Source organism: Phasianus colchicus, chromosome 2 (genome assembly GCF_987193195.1).
Source record: "Phasianus colchicus chromosome 2, bPhaCol1.hap1.1, whole genome shotgun sequence".
NCBI classification, from domain to species: domain Eukaryota; kingdom Metazoa; phylum Chordata; class Aves; order Galliformes; family Phasianidae; genus Phasianus; species Phasianus colchicus.
The window spans coordinates 101,230,851-101,251,899 of record NC_143437.1 but is presented as its reverse complement, the minus strand read 5'-3'; the positions used below and the strand labels follow the sequence as shown (position 1 = coordinate 101,251,899).

Below are 21,049 nucleotides of genomic sequence, written 5' to 3'. Positions count from 1 at the left end.
GTACCTATTGACAGACTAGTTATGTGCAGAAGAAAACATTGTTCAGAGACAAAGGGAGAATACCAAGGAATGTTATCAACCCTTCTCCATTTTACAAATCCTTTTTGGTCGCTACAGTCAGACTTTTGCCTTTGATGTATTCCTGCTTTTCACCCCATATCAGGTTCACTTGCTCCACAAGGCAAAATCTCTCAAGGAGCTTTGAAGTTATTTGGAAAGACACGATAACCCTTTCATCTTCCAAATTTTCGTGGTGAGCTGAAATGTAAAGCCTGTATGTCCAAAGCATGCTGCACTTGTACTGACAGTAGACTAAAGTTACTTTCTGAAATCATTTTTATAACTTGATGTTTGGAAGTTTTTATCATTTTGTTATTGAAGTATTCTAAGATAAACTTAATTTGAGAATGAAATTTTATTAAATGTCATTTTAATATTTACTGCAGTGTGTGTACTTACCATTGCCAGAGTGTTTCTAGCATGGGTGTCCAACCTTTTGATTTACATGGGCAGCATCTACAGCAGTTGCCCCAAAAGGGACTGCGGGTTGGACATGGCTGGTTTATAGTATGGAGGAGGGAGCATGCTAAAAGCAAGTATGGTGATTTGTAAGTCACTGCAAGCTGACACCACTAAAAGCTGAAGCCCTTCATCTCTAGAGGAGCTACAGCGTTAGCAGTAGCTGCCAGACTGTCCCAAGACTGGGCCTCAGCATGACCCATCTTAGAAGTGTTGCCTCGAAGGAGAGGCAGTGATTGCCAAATCTCCTTCAGCATTCTATTCTGTGCTTTGGAGATTGTGTGGGAAGGTAACAGATAGTAAAGCATGTTAAACTAAGCTTATTCACAGGCACTGGGCTGATGACCCTCATTTGATATGGGACCATCGTGTGATGTTAATGACTTCAAACTGCAACAGCCCTCCTGGTTGCCTGCTGAGCCAGAGAGCTCTCTGCTTCTGCCATCTCAGCCATCCTGTCCCTGATGCTGGCTTGCCTGAGCTTTACCCACAGCTCCAAATTTTTACCCCATAGTCTTTATCTGCTGCTTAGATATCGAAGCAGCTGTTTCCTTCAAGAAGCAATTAATCACAGCAATGTGTTTGTGTTTGGAATTCAACTAGTACAAGTGGAAGGACAGTTCTCTTCTGCTGTGGCTGTCTGGGGGGCAGCCAGCTGTGCAGTGTGCCCTGAAGTTCTGCAGTAGGGGATTGTTTCAGACAGTAGAGGGATCATCTTAGCTGATGCCACTTAGCAGCTCACTGCCTAAACTCTACCCATCTTGATGTTTGTGTGTTAGTGCAGGGCAAATACAGGCAATTTATGCATGAAGAAACCAAATGGCTTTTATGTTGAAAGAAAGTGTTTTGGAACAAGAAAATGCACGGCCTCGCCAGAGGAACAAGAATAGCAAGTTCAAGGATTTAGAAGATGTGTTAATGAGTGCGTAGATAATGAGTGAAATTCTAACTCTGAAGCCAATGCAAAACATTTGTTGACCTAAGTGAAGCCAGGATGTTGCCCAAGGTCTTTGTTTAGCATTGAGGATAACTTGTGTCATCAGAAAAAAAAAAAAAAAAAAAGACAATACAATATTGGTAGATTCCAGACTTTTTTTTTTCTCTTTGATACCACTGTAACTGTGTTTTCTTTTCAACATGCTGTAGTATTTCAAGTATTTCTAGTGTTTGTTGTTTTTATAATAAAAAAATCAAAACTTTTGCCCGAAGGCCAGCGCTCGGGGGCAATTTTACTTAATTAGGTTTTATGTGTATAAGAGCAAGTGCTCTTTTGCTAAAAGAATTTCATTTTCAAGCTTCTAAGCAGGTATAGTAAATGTTTCTTAAAAGATACACTTCATCTTAACCCTGCTAATGTTTAGGAATATGTCTAACTTTCTTCTCTTGATGGAATAAAAGAACAGTCAAGCCCTGTAATGCTGACGAGATGACTGCAATTCTGATGACAAGAAGCAGCAAATTATATTGCCTTGTTTTTTATTGGTACCGCTCTTACTGACAGCAGAGGTATTGGCAGAGCTCTATTTTTCTTCTGGCTCCGCTGTTTCACAGATGGCAAACCACTGCTGTAATGAAGAAGTGCTCAGTAGTTTCTATCAGAACACTATTTAATACTACATTCTAACATAGACAGTGGCACAGCAAAGAAAATACAACTAGGTATTGTTGATCATAAGCTTTCCTAAATACTTGCAAAGGTGAATTCTGGATAAATTTGGTGGGAACAGACTGTTTTTGCAATCTATCTGCCATATCAGTGTGATTGCTGCAAGTAGTAGGAAGTATTATGTTGGGTTAATGTGGCTGCAGCATTTCTGTGCCACAACTTCCAGCACTGCTGCTTCAGGGGCTCCCAGGGCTGGCCCAGAGTTTTGAAGAAAGTGTGCTAGAGCTTGGTTCCTCAGTAAGAGAGACAAATTTTAAACAAAACAGAGCACAAAACACTCTCAGCAGCTGCTGTTAACTTCCATTCTTTCACTTCCTCATCCTCAAGGGCTGTGAAACCATTGCTCAGTGTAACAAATGGCCTTTGCAGATGGCCAGTGCCTTTGAAAAGCAGACCTTAGAGTACCTTACAAAATTCCCTTTCCTTTCATCACTGTATGCTTAGGCTACTGCTGGTTTTATGCTTTTAGACATCTCCTGCCTTCTCTCCTGCGAGCATTGTCATCTTGCTCAAATCATCTGCCTCTCATGCTGCTTCTGGCTCTTGGGGCATTAGACAAATGAGGTTGATACTCTCCTCCTTGTAGGCTCTGTCTGATCTTCAACATCCCTCTAACAAGTTCTAGCATTGATTGTACTGTAGTTGGGTGTTTTTATATCCTCCAGATAACTTCTCTCCCAGAGATATGAATCTAGAGTAGCCTCTTTGGCCCTTCATTAACCTAGTGTAGTCTAATTGCTGGTTGGACTACAATGGTGCCCTGGTTCACAAGCCAGAACCAGCTGGCTCCCTTTGCCTGTTCCCTGAGTGATTTATCTGTTGCTTGAGTGGCACAAGCTGCATTAACAGCCAGGTGCTCTCCCTGCACCTGCAGCTGGCCCAGCAACCAGCAATCTGGCCTCCGGGGCAGCCACAGCGTGGGAAGTGGTGATGTGTGGCAGGGAGAACATCTACAATCTGGTTAGGAGCATACAATTAACTGTTATGGCAGCAGCTGCAAATGATGAAATACGCTGCTTTAAGTTTCAACTTTCCCTTAAACTCAGTCTGCTCTATTTTTGCAATGATACTCTTTCTTGTGGGAAGCCTTTTGAAGATGAGAGGTTGGCTATATCCCTAATGATGAGGCCATGAAATGGTATCTCAAGCATGAAGCTGTGGTTGATGTGATGAACTTCTGACCTACAAAGCTGTGTTTACTCACAGGCAGGCTGCAGACACAGATTCTAAAGCTTTGCTTCACAATCAAACCATGGCGTAACACAGTCAGGGTTAAGTGGGGCAACTGCTGTGCCATAATTGTCTGTAATTGATAATTGTAGTTATCTATAATTATCAAGGTTCTGCCCACCACCCAATCTGCATATCAGAAGCACAGCTGACACATCTGCATGAGCTGAGTATCAGGTAGACATGTTAATTCCTTGGCAGAAGAGAATTTATTTGCTATGCTAACAACAAAAGCCTGCTGTATAATACAAAAAAAAAAAAAAAACCTCTTAGTGAGGAGAGAGGGCTTTTAAAGTTACAGTATACAAAGAGCAGATAAGGGAAGTCTTGTCCTTCTGTGATAGTACTGACTTGGACTCAGAGGTCTTTTCAAGGTAAATGGAACTTTTCAGCATGTGCCACTCCTGACATTCTGCTCTGCAGATGTTCCTATCTGTGTTGGAAGCGTCCTCCCCTGCTGAAGGTCACTGCAGTGCCATTGAGCTCTGAAATAAACTCCCTGTGTCTCCTCAGGAAAATGTGACTGTAACAGTAACTGACCCTTGGATTGTCCCATTAAAAAACTACTAGAAACTTCATAAATTTATGTCAAACTTTGATTTCTGCACATGTGCACTACTGTCCTTTGGCAGTGGTTCCAAGCACTGTAAGCCACAGAGACACAAAGAGCTTAACTGGGCACTTCTGAGTGCATCAGCTGCCTGCCACTCTACTCCTTCAGGAACTCTTTCCCAGAGTCCTAAACTGCAAACCAATTCAGAGAGACAATGTTAAAAAAAACTACAAATCACGAGGTAACGCTTCCTCCTTTCATGAGCAGACAGCATTCAGATTCCCAGGCATCTCCATCCCTCCAGCACTCAGAGAGACACGTCTGGGCACAGGGCTGGGAGAAGGGGACTGCCAGTAAGTAAAGGGCATGCCCCTTTGTAGACAGAGCCAGTGCTCATTTCTTGACATGTGAAACCACTGAGATATCTGAACTTGCAAGTACCAGTCTAGATTGAGGAAAATGCTGTAGGTTATTTTCAGACATTTTTATTTCTCCTCAGCTGTATGAAGGCTGATTTAAATGAACTATAGCTCTTCTGGGTTAGCAAACTTTGATTCCACAAATGAACATGGGAACTTTTTTCAGTTATTAATGTTAAGAAAGCCTGAGAGTACAAGTAACCCAGAAAGAGTCTTGTGTTAATAAAAGTTTTACATCATGCTGTCATATTTTAGCTGCTTTTCTAGCCCTGACTTTCTGAACCATCTGTTACAAGTTAAAAGGTTTGGAATGTATCTGTAGTAACAGATAATTCATATTGTTAACAGCAATCAACTGAAACAAAAAGTAGAGATGATTGGAACATTACTTTAGAGATCCAAATTCATGTTGTTAAATTCAATAAAGTAAAATCCAGTAACCACAAAACTCATTGTGATACATTCTTCTCTCTTATAGAAATCACTGAATGTTTGGATTTGTCTGTTTTCTTCTAGCAGAATCCACCTTGGAGGAGTGGTAAAATTTGGTAGTTCAGGATATCTAGGATTTCACTGTGTGAGTCACAAACAGGAAAGTTTTTCTCCCACCTAATAGGTTTTTTTGTTTGTTTGTTTGTTTGTTTTCCACATGTTAACGCTTTGCTTTTACTCCAATACCCTCTTATCATCTTGTGGAAGCAAAAAGCCAATCTGTGCTCTCAGCCCAGGTATTTTCACATCCACAGGACAGGAGAATTGATCCTATCACTTTCACCAGCCTTTGTGGTATTGGTGACATCACTTCATCTCACTGTTCTTCAATTTCCTCAACTCCAAACAGCACAGTGTTTTCGTTACAAAGCGGTATGAACCATGCCCATGGAGGCTACGTAAGATTATCAGACTATAGTGTGCAGGTTTTCCCTTATTCAAACATGCACAGAAAATGCTGAAGGAGAACAGCACCTCATTTTTCATATGCAACCTAATAATAACTCAGTGCACGCAGTCAAGAAATAATGGCTACAGTATAACTCTACACATATTTTAGCTATGAACAGATTGAGAATGGAACAAAAAATGGAACAAAATGGAATCTCAAAAATCTGCATAAAACAGTCTTCATGCTGTACTGTTTTGGCATCTTACAGGCACTGGACTCTTTTTTTTTTTTTTTTGGAAGAAAACGAATCATGGAGGAGCAGGAAGGACAATGCAACCTGGTATCTATCTTATTTACATGATCCTAGCTATTCTGCTGGCTATTATGTTATTTTTGACTGTGATTATATTCAAACAGAACTATATGAATATGATTATTCAAAAATAATACTTTATGTTTAGTAAAACATTGACATGCACTCTCAAGACAGAATTAAAATGTTCTGTCTAGACGTAGATTTTGAAACACTTAACCAGCCTGGGTAATGAGGAACACCATGATCTCAAAACTCCTTCCCTCTCAGCATGTATGGATGGAAGGAGTTAAGTGCTGTGCTTTGTAAGGGGACTGGAATCCTTTTGCAGCTGCTTATCACTAGCTGGTATGTCTAGGGCCTTCTACTCTTACTGTTGTAAGAAGTGGACAATTTGGTCCCAGAGCACCAAGGTCTTTTTGCTATTTGGGAAGAACAGTTCATTCTATCTCTCTCGATATTTTGCTCTGGCTGTCATGACTGCAAGCTGAGCTGAGTCCTTCAGAATTATTACTACATTTAGCCTCACGAATCTTCTCTGAACTAGCAAAAGAAGAGAATTAATGCTCAAAGAGAAGGAAGTGTCTTCCCTGAGGTCATCTGGGCCGCCTGAGGCATGGAGGAACTGGTGTCTTTTGCAGGGTATAGCGCTGAAGTTATTAAACTATCCTCTCTTCTCCATTTTACAGGAAACACTGCAATCATTCTCTAAATGCTCTTTTATTTTTTTTTTTTTAAATGAGAGAAAGTAGAGAGAGATTTTTTTTTCCCCACTCAACAGTTGCACATCAACCTATCCAGTTGTGGAAAACTGCTTTCTGATGTTAAATTACATTCACATTATTCTTCTCAGTATCTTTGTTGTCTGCAGGGTATAACAAGTGGTAAAGCTCATGGGAAATGCATCAGTTCTCATTCCGAGTCTGGCTGACAAAGATATGAACACTTAATTAAGATTTCTTTCATCTCGTGAAAATAGCCCTGAAGATCTGAGCCTGACATGAGAGCTGCCAGCAAGACTAGCAAAAGCAAAGTTTCCAGCTGTGGAAGATCTTCAAGAACTTGCCCTCACAAACCACATTTCTTTAAATTGTGAGCGGGATCTAGGTGCTTCCAAGTGGATGACCTAACTCAAGCAGGAAACTCTTCTGACCCACTCTAGTCCTCTGAATTCCTCTCTTGCACATGGAGAGACCTACAGGAGGGAGAGCCTCTTTGCTCTGCAGGAACGATGGAAGCAGTTCAGTTGTGAATGCTGCAGAAACAGTTGGCTCAGGCTTCCCAACATGCCATCTGTGAGAAAACAGATTTTTTTAGGTGACTGATTCCAACAAAATGCACATTCTTTTTATATTTATTTACATACTTACATGTATATTGATTAAAATCAGTCCGGTTTTGTTACATTAAATCAGTCTGTTGATAATTAAGCATCTGTGCACAGGGAACATTAGGAGCACTAAAGAAACAAACAATAGTTTATAACAGGATCATTAGAGAGCAGTCTTAACAGCACTTACAACATGTTTATTCAAAAATGAAAAATGCCCTAAGGAAGAAAAACGTCAATTATGGAACATGGGGGATTTAAAATAAAAAAGGTCAGTTTTAAGCCTTTAAGTAAATCATTTCAAACAACTCAGCAACAGTTCATGCTTAAAAATAGACTAAGTAGCTCAAACAATAAAATGTGTTAATTGTAGGATCTGGAACGTATCAACGGGAGAACTAGTCACCCTTGTTACCTTCTCATTGTTCAGACCGAACAACCATACTGACAGATAACATACCTCTTGGTGTATATACACACAGCAAATATTTATGTTCTATGAGTGTCTCCAAACAGTTGTATACAGCCAAGAAGGAAATACTTGCAGCTGCAGCAAGGTTAAAATAAACCGAGCACGTTTCTGTATCAACACAGCACGTCTGCAAACCCACGACTGTGCTCGGGTCGGGGGAAGGTTACTGGTGCTCCCCTCTATGGGAACAGGAGGGCTCCTTATCTTTCACACATATGAAGGCAGCACTCAGGATCTATATACATTACTTCTAATTAACACTTAGCAGCACCTGCAGCTTTCAGTGGGACTAGCAGTGTTGTCACCACTCAGGAACAGGGACGTGGGACTCATGCAGAATTAAAGCATGTGTGAACTCAAGCTCACCTTTTCTGTTCACACTCTGCTCACGTGTCCTCCCACCATGTAATGTACATTAATTACTTAACGAGGATTTTCTCTAGAAGAACAGCCAAAGGGTTTAAGTGAATTGCAACAGCGCTAGCTAAATTTCAGTGCAATCTGTGGGATTTGGGTGCTCCGAGGTCCACTGAAGTGACTTCACTTTCCTTTCATAACAAAGGATTGTCTGCAGAATTTTCTTCGTGATGTTTTACGACCGGCCCTCAGGAGGAAGCACCCCGAACCTCAGCCCCAAACAACGCAGCGCAATCCGCCATATCAGGCCGCCTCAGCGCTGAGGTGAGGGCGGGCGGGCGGGCGGCTCCTCCCCAAAATGGCGGACGTCGGACGGCCCCTACCGCGCCTCGCCTCAGGTGAGCCCCGCCCCGCCGCCGCGCAGGTGAAGGGCAGGGCGTTGCACTCGGAGCGCTGCGATTGGTCCGCGGCGCCGCCAATCCGCCGTTGCCGCGGCAACGCGTAGGCCCTCCCGCAGGGCACGCCCCTCCGCGCCCCCGCTGTCGACACGCGATTGGCCGGTGCGGCGGTGACGCCAGAGCAGGGGTTTTACGGCCCTCAGCTGAGGGGAAGTGCTGGGAGAGAGCGAGCGGCGAGTCCGGAGGAGGGCGTCCGGCGGAGCAGCTGCCAACATGACGTTCAAGCGGAGCCGCGACCGTTTTTACAGTACTCGCTGTTGTGGCTGCTGCCACGTGCGGACCGGCACCATCATTTTAGGGACCTGGTACATGGTGAGCGGCTGGCGCGGGGGGCGGCCGAGGGGGCGGTGGCGGCGGTTCCGGTTGCGCGCAGCGCGCATGCGTGGGGGCTCCGGCCGTTGCCCGGCGGTGGGCGAAGGGTGGGCAGCGCGCGTGCGCCCTGCGCGGGGGTGGCGGTGCCGTGCGGGCTCGCGGCGTGGCCGCTGGTCGTCCCTTGTGTGCGTGTCGTGTGGGAGAAGCAGCACGGGCTTCCCGAGGCGATTCAGCCCTCCCCGTGTTGCCTAGCGTTCGACGTCCCTCACTGCGGTGAGGAAAACGAAGTGCAGTGAGAGCTGAAGGCCGTGGCAGCTGAGCTGTTAGCGCTTCTCTTCCCTTCCTTAGTTTGGGGACTCAGAAGCGGCTTTCCGGTCAGTGCTGAGCGTGTCCTTGGCAGGGAGGAGCTGTAGGAAGGTGGAATTCGGGGTATGTGGGGAATAAAGCGATAAGAGATGTGCCTTCAAGCGGTGCGTAGCCTTTGAGAGGCAGGTGCTGTGTGAATGTTGAGCAGCTTCGTCTGCCCTTTGCCCTCAGCTCTCAGCACAGCTGCAGTGGTGAGGCTGAAGCATTAAAAACTGTTTTGAACTAAAGTGGGGAAGAAAATAAAACAAAAAACAAAAACGTGAGAACAGAACCCACAAGTTAAAGCGTGGAGGAAACAAGTTCCCTTTTATTCAGTTTCTTTCTTCATCTTTCCTTCCTCTTACCCCCGTGGGCAGTAAAAATGCGAGGATGATGTAAACAGGTTGCATCACAGCTTTTCTATTCTCCTGGATCTGTGACTACACTATATGCTCCTTTACCCTTCTCCTGATGGTAAAAATGGAAAAACAGTGAGTTCTTGTGCTGTGGCATGCACAGAAACTGATCTTACAGAAGCAGAAATAGGTGGGGATTGAAGTTTAGCGAGTTCATGGTCCCTTATGAGTACTGAGAGATGCCTGTTTTTTTGTTCTTTTTTTCCCTTTCAGCAGTAGTGTTCTGGTAAATGATAGAATGATCGGAGAAAGTGGAGCAGGGTGTGAGAAAATGCAGCAAAACTCTAGAAAAAGGGATATTTTATTAATATCTATTAATAGGGAAGATGATCTGGCACTGATTTGACTCTAAAATTCATAGAAAGTTCATACAAAATAGCAGAGTCCTTTGTAGTGTTGAACATGTAACTTGTTGTGGAACACTGCGAAACTTCTGGAAGTTGATCAATCTGCTGTGTCAAGTAGAAATGTAAACCTTTACTAGTAAGAAGTTGTTGCTCATGTTCTTATGAATCAAATGTACCTGACTGCATTCCACGCTTTTGCTTCCTGGTAGCAGAACTATTGAGAAACCCTGGATCTCAGAGGGACGTGGTTCTGCTTTCTGTTTCGCCAGACCTGGTAGCACTCAGTTTTTTCCTGTGTTTCTGAGCTGCTTTTTCTTGGCTCATGGATGCAACACCTTTTCCTCCTCTCTAAATCTACAGAAATACCATAGTACTTATAGATTTGGGAAAGCCTGTGGCGTGGTGACTGGCAAAGTGTCTTGTGGTCTCGTGTGACTGCAGGCTATTAGAGGAAAAAGAAGAGTTGAATTGTGGATAGCTGGGTGCCACTGAGGGGCTTGATTGCTGTGTTTTACTATAAACCTACCAAATCCTTTGAAAACGTTTCTTTTGGTTTCCTCTGAGAAACTGTTAGCTGTCTGCTACCTGTTAGTGGTCTGAGTTGAAATAGGGTCTTAATGTGAATTCCTAGGTGGTTTGCCTTGCCTGATGCTTTAAATCAAAATATATTTATTATTTAGCTGTGCTGACATCTAACAACAATTCAGACAGTGAAAATAAAACTGATCTTTCTGTTGACAAACTTTTCCTTAAAAAAACCAAATACATAAGTGGGTTAAGGCACGTCAGGTTGTTCAGACATTTTAATTAGTAAGCAATTTATTTATATTAATCATTAATTTCAATCTTGCAGACACTAGCTTGTGATAAATGTTTCTAAATCAATTTAATGATCTGCTTGTAAGTTACGGTGGGATGGATAGGGGTAACTTTAATGTTCTGTTTCTTAGGAGGCAGGTAGAATATGCAGTCCAGCTGCAGGTTGGTGTGGCTGAGGCCTTGACCAGCCTGTATTTAGTGGATACGCTGCTCTCGTGCTGTGCACCCCTGGAGGAATTTGATACCACCCATAAAATGGAGTCCTGTAGCAATCTCCTCCAGATGTTTTAGTAAGATAAGAGTTTTAATACATATGTGTTGTTCTTATGTAACACTTCAGGAATTTTTTCTGATTTTTTGCTTATACGAATACTTTAAAGTCTGGTATCAAATGAACTCGCCTCCTCATTAAAACAGTTACATGTTACTGTCCTTAAGGTGTGCTTCTGTCAGTGCATGGAGAGCAGCGGCGTTATCTTCTCAAATGTCTGCTCTTGGTGCCGTGTCACACACCCGCCTGCTCTAAGCACACTGCAGTCTGCTTGCTGCTGCTTCTGATAAACAGATGAGCTGTTTTTGTCAAAAACTGAGTTCAGACTGTTTCTAGAGGACCATACTTAATTTTCAGGACTAGTTTAGCTTGATTTATTCTATAATGCTCCCCGCTGTCCTGCGTAGGAAGGAAAGAAAACCTCCTATTCCCAGCTTCATAATTACAAACATGTGGCTTTGAAGTTTTTTTTTCTTCCTGTAAACTTTCTTATTAGGCACAGTGCTTTCCAGAGGCCGGAAACACGAACGCTGCATTGGCAAAATCGGATCAGAGTTCAATAAACAGCTTGAAAGTAACAGCATTGTTTGGGAGGGAGCGGCTGTTTCATTCTGGCAGAAAACTTCAGCGATGGAATCGAAATGATGCGACTGCTACTGGATAACAGGAGCATCTCTGGAGATGGTTCTTCTCCGAGCACAACTTCCAAATGTAAAGGATTATAATAGTGCTGGAAGCTCTGGAATACCCTGTTGAAAATATGCTTTTCTCAGTAGATCAGGAAGGAAAAAAAAAAAAGCAGGACTGAAATGTATAAAAGAACCCACAGATACACAGAAAAGCTCTGCCAAAAAACTACCTCATTTTGTTTCTTCGAGGATATGTTAAAGTACTGGGAAACTAAGAGAAAGCTGGGGAAGTGTAGTTGTGCAAGGCAGCTTCACTTTATCTCCCTGCTCACGTAAGCAGATTGCAAGTAGGAATTGTTTCTAAGTCTTCTAGGCACTCAGAGTGGTGGGGGAAACCTACGTTTCATGTTTAGGCCTCCAGAGATGCAAAGCAGTGCTTGATTAGCCATTAAATATATATAGTGGAGATAAGAGCTCAGTAATTAAAAAGCTAATGCTCATTACAGTTCAGTCTCTTGAGTTCTGAGTGTACAGGGAGCTGATGTTTCTGTGTGTGGAATCACAGAATGGTTGAGGTTGGAAGGGACCCCTGGAGATGTCTTTGTGCAACCTCAGTTTGTTACCTGGTTGAAGTAGAAAGTCATTTATTACATTGCCAGCTACTAATTTTATTTGTGGTGAGTGAGTTCTGTTAAAACTTGGAAGATGCCTTGCAATCCAAGTCGTGCTCATGCTGTTGTTTGCGTTGACTGTGGAGCTGAAACGAGCCTTTGTGGTTTTGCTGTTATCAGGCTTGTGTGGAAGAGGAATGGCTGCAGCTAAAATGGCTTGAAAGGATACCTTATTTGGAGTTGTTTGTAACTTAATATAAATCCATATGTTGTACATGACAAATTGCTCAGTGCTGTGATATGATTCAAGTAGAGCAACAGTGGAGCAGTGGAAGTCCTGCCATATTAATTGGCGGAGGTGTTTGGTTTTTACTCTCTGATCCAGGCTGGAGGGGGAGGAGGATCAAACCGACGCTGTTCACATAGCAAATTAGGGGCATTCAAAAGCCAATCCATTTTCCTTGCACACTATGTCTGGCTGAGCTCTGATACTCTGAACCGTGTTTCTTAACAAGTGATGTCACTAAGAATTATTTATGTTAAATTAGGACCGTGGCTAGAAAGAAAACCGAAACACTGGCAGTCGTAGGGCTGTGTGAGTGCAATAGCAAGGTGTTAAAGCTTTCAGTTTTAAAGAGTGGACTGGCAGCTAAAATTTCTTCTGTACTTCCGTGTTAATGCAAGTGCTGCTTGGCCCTTATCTGCAGGCAGATAGCCTATCGCAGCAGTTAAATTCAGCAATGAAGTCATTTTGTCTTTTAGTCTGAACTTAATCACTATTCGAATTAAAATGGTGATGGTGTATAAACAGTAAGTGAATGGGCTGTGATTGAACAAGTCTCCTTGTGGTTTATGAAGTAGAAAATAATGTTTCGGCAACCAGATATCCAGACTTGACATGAGCTTATAAGGATAAATACAGCCAAAGAAGTTGTTTTCCAAAACATAGGTTGATACCTCTGATTCATTCACAGAGAGGAAGGAAATAAAAAGCTTGCAAATGCATTGAGAGCAGAAATGCAGAACAGAGATGGAGGAAATGAGCGGTGAGAAAAGATCATGTTCTATACCTTCAAATGATGGTGAAACAAAATCAAAGCATTCAAACCAGTGGCAGATGAGTAGGTCTTCTACAGGGCAAACTCTTGTGAGGGGAAACATCGCTGTATTGTGAGACTGAAGATACTGGTGGGCAAACTCTGCCAGTTACTACTAGCTGCTATTTCTAAGGCATAAAAGCAAGGATACCAAGGAGAACCTAGAATGCCTAATAAGTCCATCTAACACACGATGCCATGTCAGTACTTTACACAACTGTCACCTTTCACTGAAAGGTTCTTTTCGCGTCAGTGTTAATCTCTAAACCTTAACAGCTAAAACTCCTTTTAAATGTTGTCAAACTATTTTCCTTACTTAATGCTTCCATGTTTGTGCATAGATTTACCATTGCTACCATCATAGGCTCTTGGAACAATGCCAGTGATAGAAGAAATCTCTGGCAAATAATCTTAAGAGAAACTGCAAGGCACTGCGTGGGGGTTTTCTTTTCTTTTTTTTTTTCCTTGCTCCTTGCCTCTTTTGGAGGCTAATTGTAAAAGATCCTGCTGCTGGTGCTGAATACTGATTGGAAAATGGCTGTGGCTTGGAAATACTACTGTGAAGGTTTCTAGTAGGTCAAAGAAAAAGGTTTCCTATCTCTCCAAGTAGTAATAACCGAAACTATGTCCTGTAAATCCTGACCAGCCTATAAATGCTGTGAAGGCAGTTTTCCAGAGCTTTAATCTGCTTCTGACTCTTTGAGTCTTACTGAAAGCATTTCTGGTTTGTACCAAAACAGGAGCAGTCTTTGACAATAAGGAGGAGTACTGGTAAGCATATAGCCAAATGCTGAATGCTTATGGATTTTGGAGTTCAGCCTTTATGCAAGATTTCTTCAGCTTTCACTATTTGTTGCCTCGCCTGTCTGATAAGACCTGAGGAGATTTTAATAAATGTTCTAGGTAGGAGAGAGCCAATTCTCTGTAGCTTCTGTAAATTGGTAACATGGAGGGGAAGGGCAGGAAGCAAGCTGCAGCTGAGGATGTGAGCTGTAGTGTGGATTTTCCCCTTTGCACATCCATTTGTACTGCCTGCACCCTAGCACCATTTGGAAGAGTAGGACGCAGTACCTTATTTGTGCATTAAATTACCTCTGCCTTTCAAGTTGTTGTAGGAAGCAAAATCTCTTCCAAACGTGCCTCATTTGTCCCTCATTGTACCTTTTCATTCCTGCCTCTTTTAACTATTTCCAGTTCACAAATCTGCCTTGATCAATTGGTATCTGTTTGTGTCATTTGAATAACTACAAGCCCTTCCATCCTCTTCATTTGCAAAATTACTTAGTTTTGAATTCATTAAAACTAGTAAGTGTCCAGTGCATTTTTTGGGGCATGGCTTTAACTAAATTAGCTTGCAATTTGGTCTTAACTTGTTCTGTGGTCCCCCTCCTGCATTTTTACAATAGGCAAAGCAAAGAGCTTGCTTCTAACTGAAGTGAAAGACTTACTGGTGCTGTTAAACTGATCAGAGCTGTTACAGTATAAGTAACTTATCCAGGTAACTGTGATCTTTTTCAGGTGGTGAACTTGCTGATGGGCATCTTGTTGACTGTAGAAGTGACTCATCCAAATGTAGTGCCAACTGTTAATATCCAGTATGAAGTCATTGGAAACTACTATGCTTCTGAGAGAATGGCTGGTAGGTGCATAACTCTTCCATGCAATTAAACAAACAAAAAAAATGCAATGTCATAATGTACTTGACTTACAATGGTGTGTCATGACGGCATGCAGCTTTTAAAAATGATTTTCTTGTTTTTTTTTTTAGTGTCTTTTGAATTATTAGTAATTCAGATCTGCTGTATGTGTAAAAAAAAGGTTGATGCAATATTATCTTTACTTCATGTTACTCCTAAGCACATTAAACAGCAGGATTTCTAAAGGTTTCTTGGCCTTCTTCAACACTCAGTACATGTAGAACGTCAGTACTTCGCTTTCTCTGTGAAGGCTTGTTGTCCTTGCTGGGTCAGTAAAACAGAAATAGAGCTTATTTTTAGGAAGCTCTTGGAATTTGGTCCTCCTGAACGTAAGGAAAGAGCTCTACAGGCTTGCAGGTCTACTGAGAGAAAAGCACATTACATTTCTTAAGTGGGAAAATCAGGCTATGAAGTACTTTAGGGAAATGTTTATTCTGTACATCAAATTTTGAGAGAAACCAAACAACAGAAAGCACAGAACAGAAAGAGCAAAATTAAACCTAGTTTTTGGCTTGTTATTACAGATGAACTGTATGATGCTTACAAGTGGAATTGTTGTCAAACTCTTGTCTTTTATGACCAGGTTACTTAGTTCCAGTATGACATGTAATCTTGTGCACAAACTTACTAAATTCAGGCTTTGTTTTAAGTGTGCAGAAATATGAGTGGCACTTTTAATGTGTAAAAATAATCTTCTGTTATACTGAAATTTAGCAAGGTCTAGTGTGGAGTGAAGATGAATAGTACAGCACAAGTCTGCGTTTGAAGAGTTCCAGTTTAGTCTTTGTTAGTTATCATAGAATCACAGAATCACCAACGTTGGAAAAGACCCACAGGATCACCCATTCCACCCATCACCAATAGCTCTCATTAAACCATGTCCCTCATCACAACGTCCAAACATTCCTTGAACACCTCCAGGGTTGGTGACTCCACCACCTCCCCGGGCAGCCCATTGCAGTGCCTGACCACCCTTTCAGAGAAGCAGTATTTCCTAACGTGCAGCTTGAAGCCAAGTTGTTCATGACCTGACTTCTCATCTGTAGCCGTAACTCATGTATGTTAGTAGTTAAATGAGAACAGGAACAAGGACCAAACAAGGTTTTGTGGCTACTAAGGGGCTTCATCCACTTGCACAATCAAAATAATTTTGTGTGGATTTTATTCTAAGGATTTGTCACTATGAGTTTAACACTTGTTTATTATTCTGAATTTCTGATGAAGACAATGCATATCAAACACAGGAGGGCCTTCTCGATGCCATCTGTGTATGTAGTTATTATCTCGTAGTGAATTAGGTATGCAAATATGGTATAATTTTCAGATCAGTTGCAGATAATTTCTTTTCAAGCATGTGAACCACAAGAGTTTGGCTTCAGCTTTGCTAAAATCAGGAGCTTACAACATCTATAGGCTCGAGCTGCTTTCTTTCTCTGTGTTTAAAAATACAAACTGTGCTTGCTGTAGGAGAGTGAATATAATCTAACTCGTGGAAAGCAGCTGTGCTTCTGTCATCACTAACCATGTTGCTCAGGGGGAATCTTTATCATTCAGCTTCCATGGGTGTCCTGAATTCTGCTACCATTTGGCTTCTGTTCAACTGCTTTTTCTCCTAAATAATAGGATACCTTCCACACAGCGATTTCCTGTTTTCCTTACTGGTACTTAAGCAGCAGTGCTGTTCCTGCTGCCAATGACCAAATTATATAACCCAAGCACTCTCAAGCAGAAAGGTCGGCGTTGTGCTGACTTCACTTGAAGTCTTTCCAGTAGTAAAATTAATCACCCGCATACTTTGAGCACTGACATACTGCAAATAAGCATTGTTATGCTGCGTTACGACTATACTATGTCAGGCTTTTAATTGGTATGTCTGAGCTTTATGAAGGCTTTTGATTAAGGCAGAGATTTTTTTTTTTTTCCAGCTGCCAGCTGGTTTTCTTGAGCCAAACCTTTTCCCTTCAGTAGAGAACTGGAAGCTCAAATCTGCAGCTTCCAGTTTATGTAGATAAAATTGAGAGGAAAATCATGGTTGCGTATAGAGATTGTGTACCAGTCAGTGTGGTAATGTGAAGTAATGATTGACTCTAAATTGTTTTTTCTTTTAATGCAGAAAATGCCTGTGTTCTCTTTGCTATCTCCCTCCTCATGTTCACGATCAGTGCAATGATGGTGTATGGTGCAATTGCTGTAAGTAAACCTACAGTCTGTATTTTTAAAGTTGCTATTTAAATGCTTAACTGAATATCTTACGGATGTTTTTTTTCTTTTCCAGCACCGTGTAGGCTGGCTGATCCCGTTTTTCTGTTACCAACTCTTTGACTTTGTGGTCAGTTGTCTGGTTGCAATCAGTTCTCTAACCTACTTGCCAAGAATCAAGGATTATTTGGATCAGTTGGTAAGTGTTTGTCCAGCTCGCATTAGTATTTTTCATCTGAAGTTGAACTTTGGTTTGTTAAGTGCTACAAGAGCTTGAATTATTTTCCACGGAGGGAAAAAAAGACTATGGGGGAACCTGATAGCTACCTTCCCTTATCTAAAGGGGGGCTGTAAGGAAGAAGGGAGACAGACTTTTTAGCAGGGTCTGTTGTGGTAGGACAAAGGAAAGTGATTTCAAACTAAAGGAGGGGAGATGTAGAAGTTTTCTTACAGTCAGGGTAGTGAAGCACTGACACAGGTTGCCTGGAGATGTAGTGGATGCCCCTGGAGACATTCAGGTTGGACAGGGCTGTGAGCACTGATGGAGCTGTAGGTGTCCCTGTTCATTGCTGGGCAGTTGGACTAGATGGCCTTGAGAGCTCCCTTCCAACTCCAGCAATTCTGTGATCTTGTAGCTGCTTAAAAAAGAGTAACTTTGATTGCAGCAGCCATAGGGGATGACAAGGTGGTTGTGAGCATGAGCTCTTACCAGGAGCGGAAGGACTGATGGTGTAATTTCTCCCTAAATGGAAACCTAGGGGGAGGAGAGAAGTATCTGTGAAGGGAGACGTTGGTTTAAACTGTGCTTAATTCACTTTTGACACAAAGATTTTGCAAGCTGAATAATGTGGTTTTGTGGTACATTTGTTACTGCAGAATAAAAACGTCAACTCTTATTTGGTTGAGGTGAGAGGGAAGGGTAAGAGTCAAAACTGATATAGGGCAAAACTGATGGATGCAGAATCTGTGACATCATAGGATGGAACCTGAGGTTCTGAGGGTTCCTTTTTTTTTTTTTTGCATCCTGTATTGTTGTTCTCATTTTGCAGCAAGACTTTGAGGAAACAGCAGCAGAACGTTCATTAATGCTGCCTATGTTTAACTGTGAAAAGATGCAGTGGGTAGGATATACCAGCAATTGACTTGGATCACAAGCTATTTCTGGCTGGTGTTTAGATCTGTGGAAGCAGATGTTTAAAAAGTCTTCTCAAAACAAAAATGAGTACTGAGGAGAAGCCTTGTTAGTGTGGTCAGGGGAGAAGAGACTGAAATTTGCAGGAGCTCCTTGGTGTGTTTTGGCTCCTTCTAAGTTTGGAGTCAACTCTTCTTGCTTTCTGCTTTGCAAACATAACATAACTGGTTGGACTGATAAGAGGTTATTAGTACTCAGTCAATAAAGGCCTCTCAAGTAAAGGAGCTGTACGAATGCTGTGCTGCAGTTGCTCAGAAAGAATTTTCATGGACAAGATAGAGAAAGTGACTTAAAAGTACACTGCTTCCTTAGAGGTAGCTCTCTTTTGCACTGACCCATTCTAGCTGGACAGAAGCAGGATGAAAGTTCTGTTCTGTGGGAGGAGCAAAGGAGAGAGTAAATTTCTCATTGTTTCTGAGAGGATAGTTTAGGAAGGACATGGTATGAAGTGTGGGTGTCTGATATTTGTGCATTGTTTGTGCTCATCTCCTCCATTTCTCTCTACCCCCCTATTTTTTTTTAACTAGCCGGATTTCCCTTACAAAGATGATCTTCTTTCACTGGATTCCAGCTGTCTTCTGTTTATTGTTCTGGTGTTCTTTGCTTTATTTATCATTTTAAAGGTAAGTTACAATTTTAAGCTTGTGACCATTTAATGAGTTTCTCTGTTTACATGCTATCAATATATACAGATGTACTGAATTAACTTGAAGTGCAATTGCTGACCTGTTAGGATGTTTAGTTACAACACAACTTCAATCATACATGTGGTGTACTGTTGTCTCCCATGAGTTTGTGTGCTGCCTGCAGTGGGGCATGTTTGCACCTTAGTAGGGAGCAGGAATGCACAAGGATTCCAGATACCTTTTTTTTTTTTTTGCATATGTGGAAATAATATTTATAGATATGCTTATGAAATAATATTGAATTGTTGCATGCAAGTTACTTAGATAAAACTTTGAAAATCTTAATAAACCAGGCTGCAAGGAGTATAAATATTAATTAAAAAAATGAAGTACAGTCATCAGAGCATGATGTATGTCTTCCTGCAGCAGCTGATGTTAGCTTAACATCAGACTGCTCTGCTGTGCTGTCCTTTCCCTGGTGCCTCAGGCTGTGTGTTCGTTCTCTCTTCTGCATGTGGTTAGACAAATAATAACATGAATTTGGGTAAGTGGGATTGTGCTGTTGGCCTGTCCTCCTCCTGCAAGCAAGTTTGGACTGAGATACACAGAAGCATAAGCCAGCTAGGGATCAATTTGACTAGCAGTTCTGAGGCACACAGATGAATTGGCTAGATTGTGAATTCCTTGCCAAGATCTGTGGGGTTCATCCTGTCCTAGTCATTGTGGTAGCAAGGCTAAACAGGACTAAACCTGTTAATAAGCAGCATCCCTCATGTCTGTATCTATATGTCAATTAACATTAAGATAAGCTCCTTTTTGTCATACAAAAGTTATCTAGCATCTAGTTTCTGAATCAGCTAATATATATGAGGTCTTTAAAAAGAGAAATCTTTCCTCTTTCAGGCGTATCTTATCAACTGTGTATGGAACTGCTATAAATACATCAGCAACAGAAATTTGCCAGAGATAGCAGTGTACCCTGCTTTTGAAGCACCTCCACAGGTAAAGCCTCTTTGTGAAGGGAATCAGAAATTAACTTTGGAATAGAAAAGCACAGCATCCATGTTTACATGACTTGTCCAGATTTCTGAACAAAGAATGGGAGGATTAACATCAGCTGCTTTAACTTGTTTAAGGTAGATTGGCATTGCATTCTCACAGCACATAAACAGGGGGGTTTTACAAGGAGAAATCTGATGGATTTTCTTGTAATTGAGGGAAGCTTTCTGATTGCACCTATCAAAGCCTTCCCTGCTGCTTGCAAAACCAAGAGGCAGTGGGGTGGAACTAATGGCCTAGGATCAGGTTCAGTGCAGCAGTGAACTACTTGTGCGCCATCTTTCACTTTGTCACTAGCTCATTGGAAGCATCACTAGGTTCCTACATTAGCCTGTAACAGAGAAATAAATTGTAGTGGGGCATGTGTAGATATTTTCACTCTGGGCTTTTTGTACCCTCAGCCTTCTGCAGTAATCTCTTCAAAATGTTTTCTCTTTAGTACGTTCTGCCAACTTATGAAATGGCAGTGAAGATGCCTGAGAAGGAGCCTCCACCTCCCTACATACCTGCCTGAAGCACCCTGTATGGTCATTCACACCTGTACCAGCTCCTTGGGGGTTTTGTCTTTCAATCTTGCAGAACTGCTTAAGTAATAGAAATATTCAGGACTTTAGGAGCAAACTGTTAAAAAATGTTTGATAGAAACTTACTAAGCAAAACTCATCTGGGAGTGATTTTGTTTGCTTTAATTTTTGTTCTCCTTAATGCTTTTAAACATTTTATTGCCTTAGGGCCTTTTACTGCAGGAACTTGTGTGTGTGACTAACCAGTGGCTTTTCCTAATACCAACTGAGCCCATCTGTGATTCAAGTTAGCTACAAACATAAGTGTCTGCAGGACTGTGCCCTTAATTTATATTCATTTTTTGTAAAGTAGATCATAAAGACAATCTGTGCAGCAAGATGACAGTTTGCCTTTATTTGGTTTTTGGAGGGGGAGGGGTTTGAATGTGGTATATACATGAATTTTTTTTTTTTACTTTGCACTTTTCTCATATGTTACCTTACTGTGGGTTTTTTGTTTTATCCTATGTCCTGAAACATAGTATTTTCAGGAAGAAGCGAGGTTGGCACAGAACTTGTATTACAATGTGCTGTCAATGCAAGGGAATAAATAGACATGTAGATGATGGTTGCATGCTCCTAATCTTATACGTATTTTCATCTTTGTGATAAATGATACTTAAATAAATCTTTTATGAAATGTTTACCAGTAGCCTGGATTGTCTG

At 41.7% G+C, this 21,049-nt stretch overlaps 1 protein-coding gene and 1 long non-coding RNA gene across 5 annotated transcripts; one reads left to right on the top strand and one right to left on the bottom strand.

Moving 5' to 3' along the window:
- Positions 1 to 5,441: 5,441 nt before the first annotated feature.
- Positions 5,442 to 8,207, bottom strand: LOC116240401 (uncharacterized). Its single transcript, XR_004169298.2, has 3 exons — positions 7,752 to 8,207; positions 6,954 to 7,042; positions 5,442 to 6,876 (listed from the first exon to the last, which is right to left on the bottom strand). It is a non-coding gene; the product is annotated as an uncharacterized LOC116240401 (long non-coding RNA).
- Positions 8,208 to 8,306: 99 nt separating this feature from the next.
- Positions 8,307 to 21,035, top strand: LAPTM4A (lysosomal protein transmembrane 4 alpha). Of its 4 annotated transcripts, none has more exons than XM_031610755.2 (7): positions 8,307 to 8,512; positions 14,566 to 14,686; positions 16,858 to 16,934; positions 17,020 to 17,142; positions 18,663 to 18,758; positions 19,665 to 19,763; positions 20,260 to 21,035. In XM_031610755.2, the coding sequence occupies exons 1-7, from the start codon at positions 8,414 to 8,416 to the stop codon at positions 20,332 to 20,334; spliced, it is 690 nt and encodes a 229-aa protein (XP_031466615.1). In that variant the 5' UTR covers positions 8,307 to 8,413; the 3' UTR covers positions 20,335 to 21,035. The 4 variants fall into 4 exon arrangements, with proteins under 4 accessions (XP_031466615.1, XP_031466617.1, XP_031466616.1 ...); XM_031610757.2 differs by lacking the exon at positions 8,307 to 8,512 and adding an exon at positions 8,641 to 8,785; XM_031610756.2 differs by lacking the exon at positions 8,307 to 8,512 and adding an exon at positions 8,647 to 8,886.
- The last annotated feature ends 14 nt before the right edge of the window (positions 21,036 to 21,049 follow it).

Coding starts and splice junctions, on each gene's coding strand:
- LAPTM4A (XM_031610755.2), top strand. CDS start 8,414: ATGACGTTCAAGCGGAGCCGCGACCGTTTTTACAGTACTCGCTGTTGT. Junction 17,143..18,662: donor AGGATTATTTGGATCAGTTG/GTAAGTGTTTGT, acceptor TTTTTTAACTAG/CCGGATTTCCCTTACAAAGA. Junction 18,759..19,664: donor CTTTATTTATCATTTTAAAG/GTAAGTTACAAT, acceptor TTCCTCTTTCAG/GCGTATCTTATCAACTGTGT.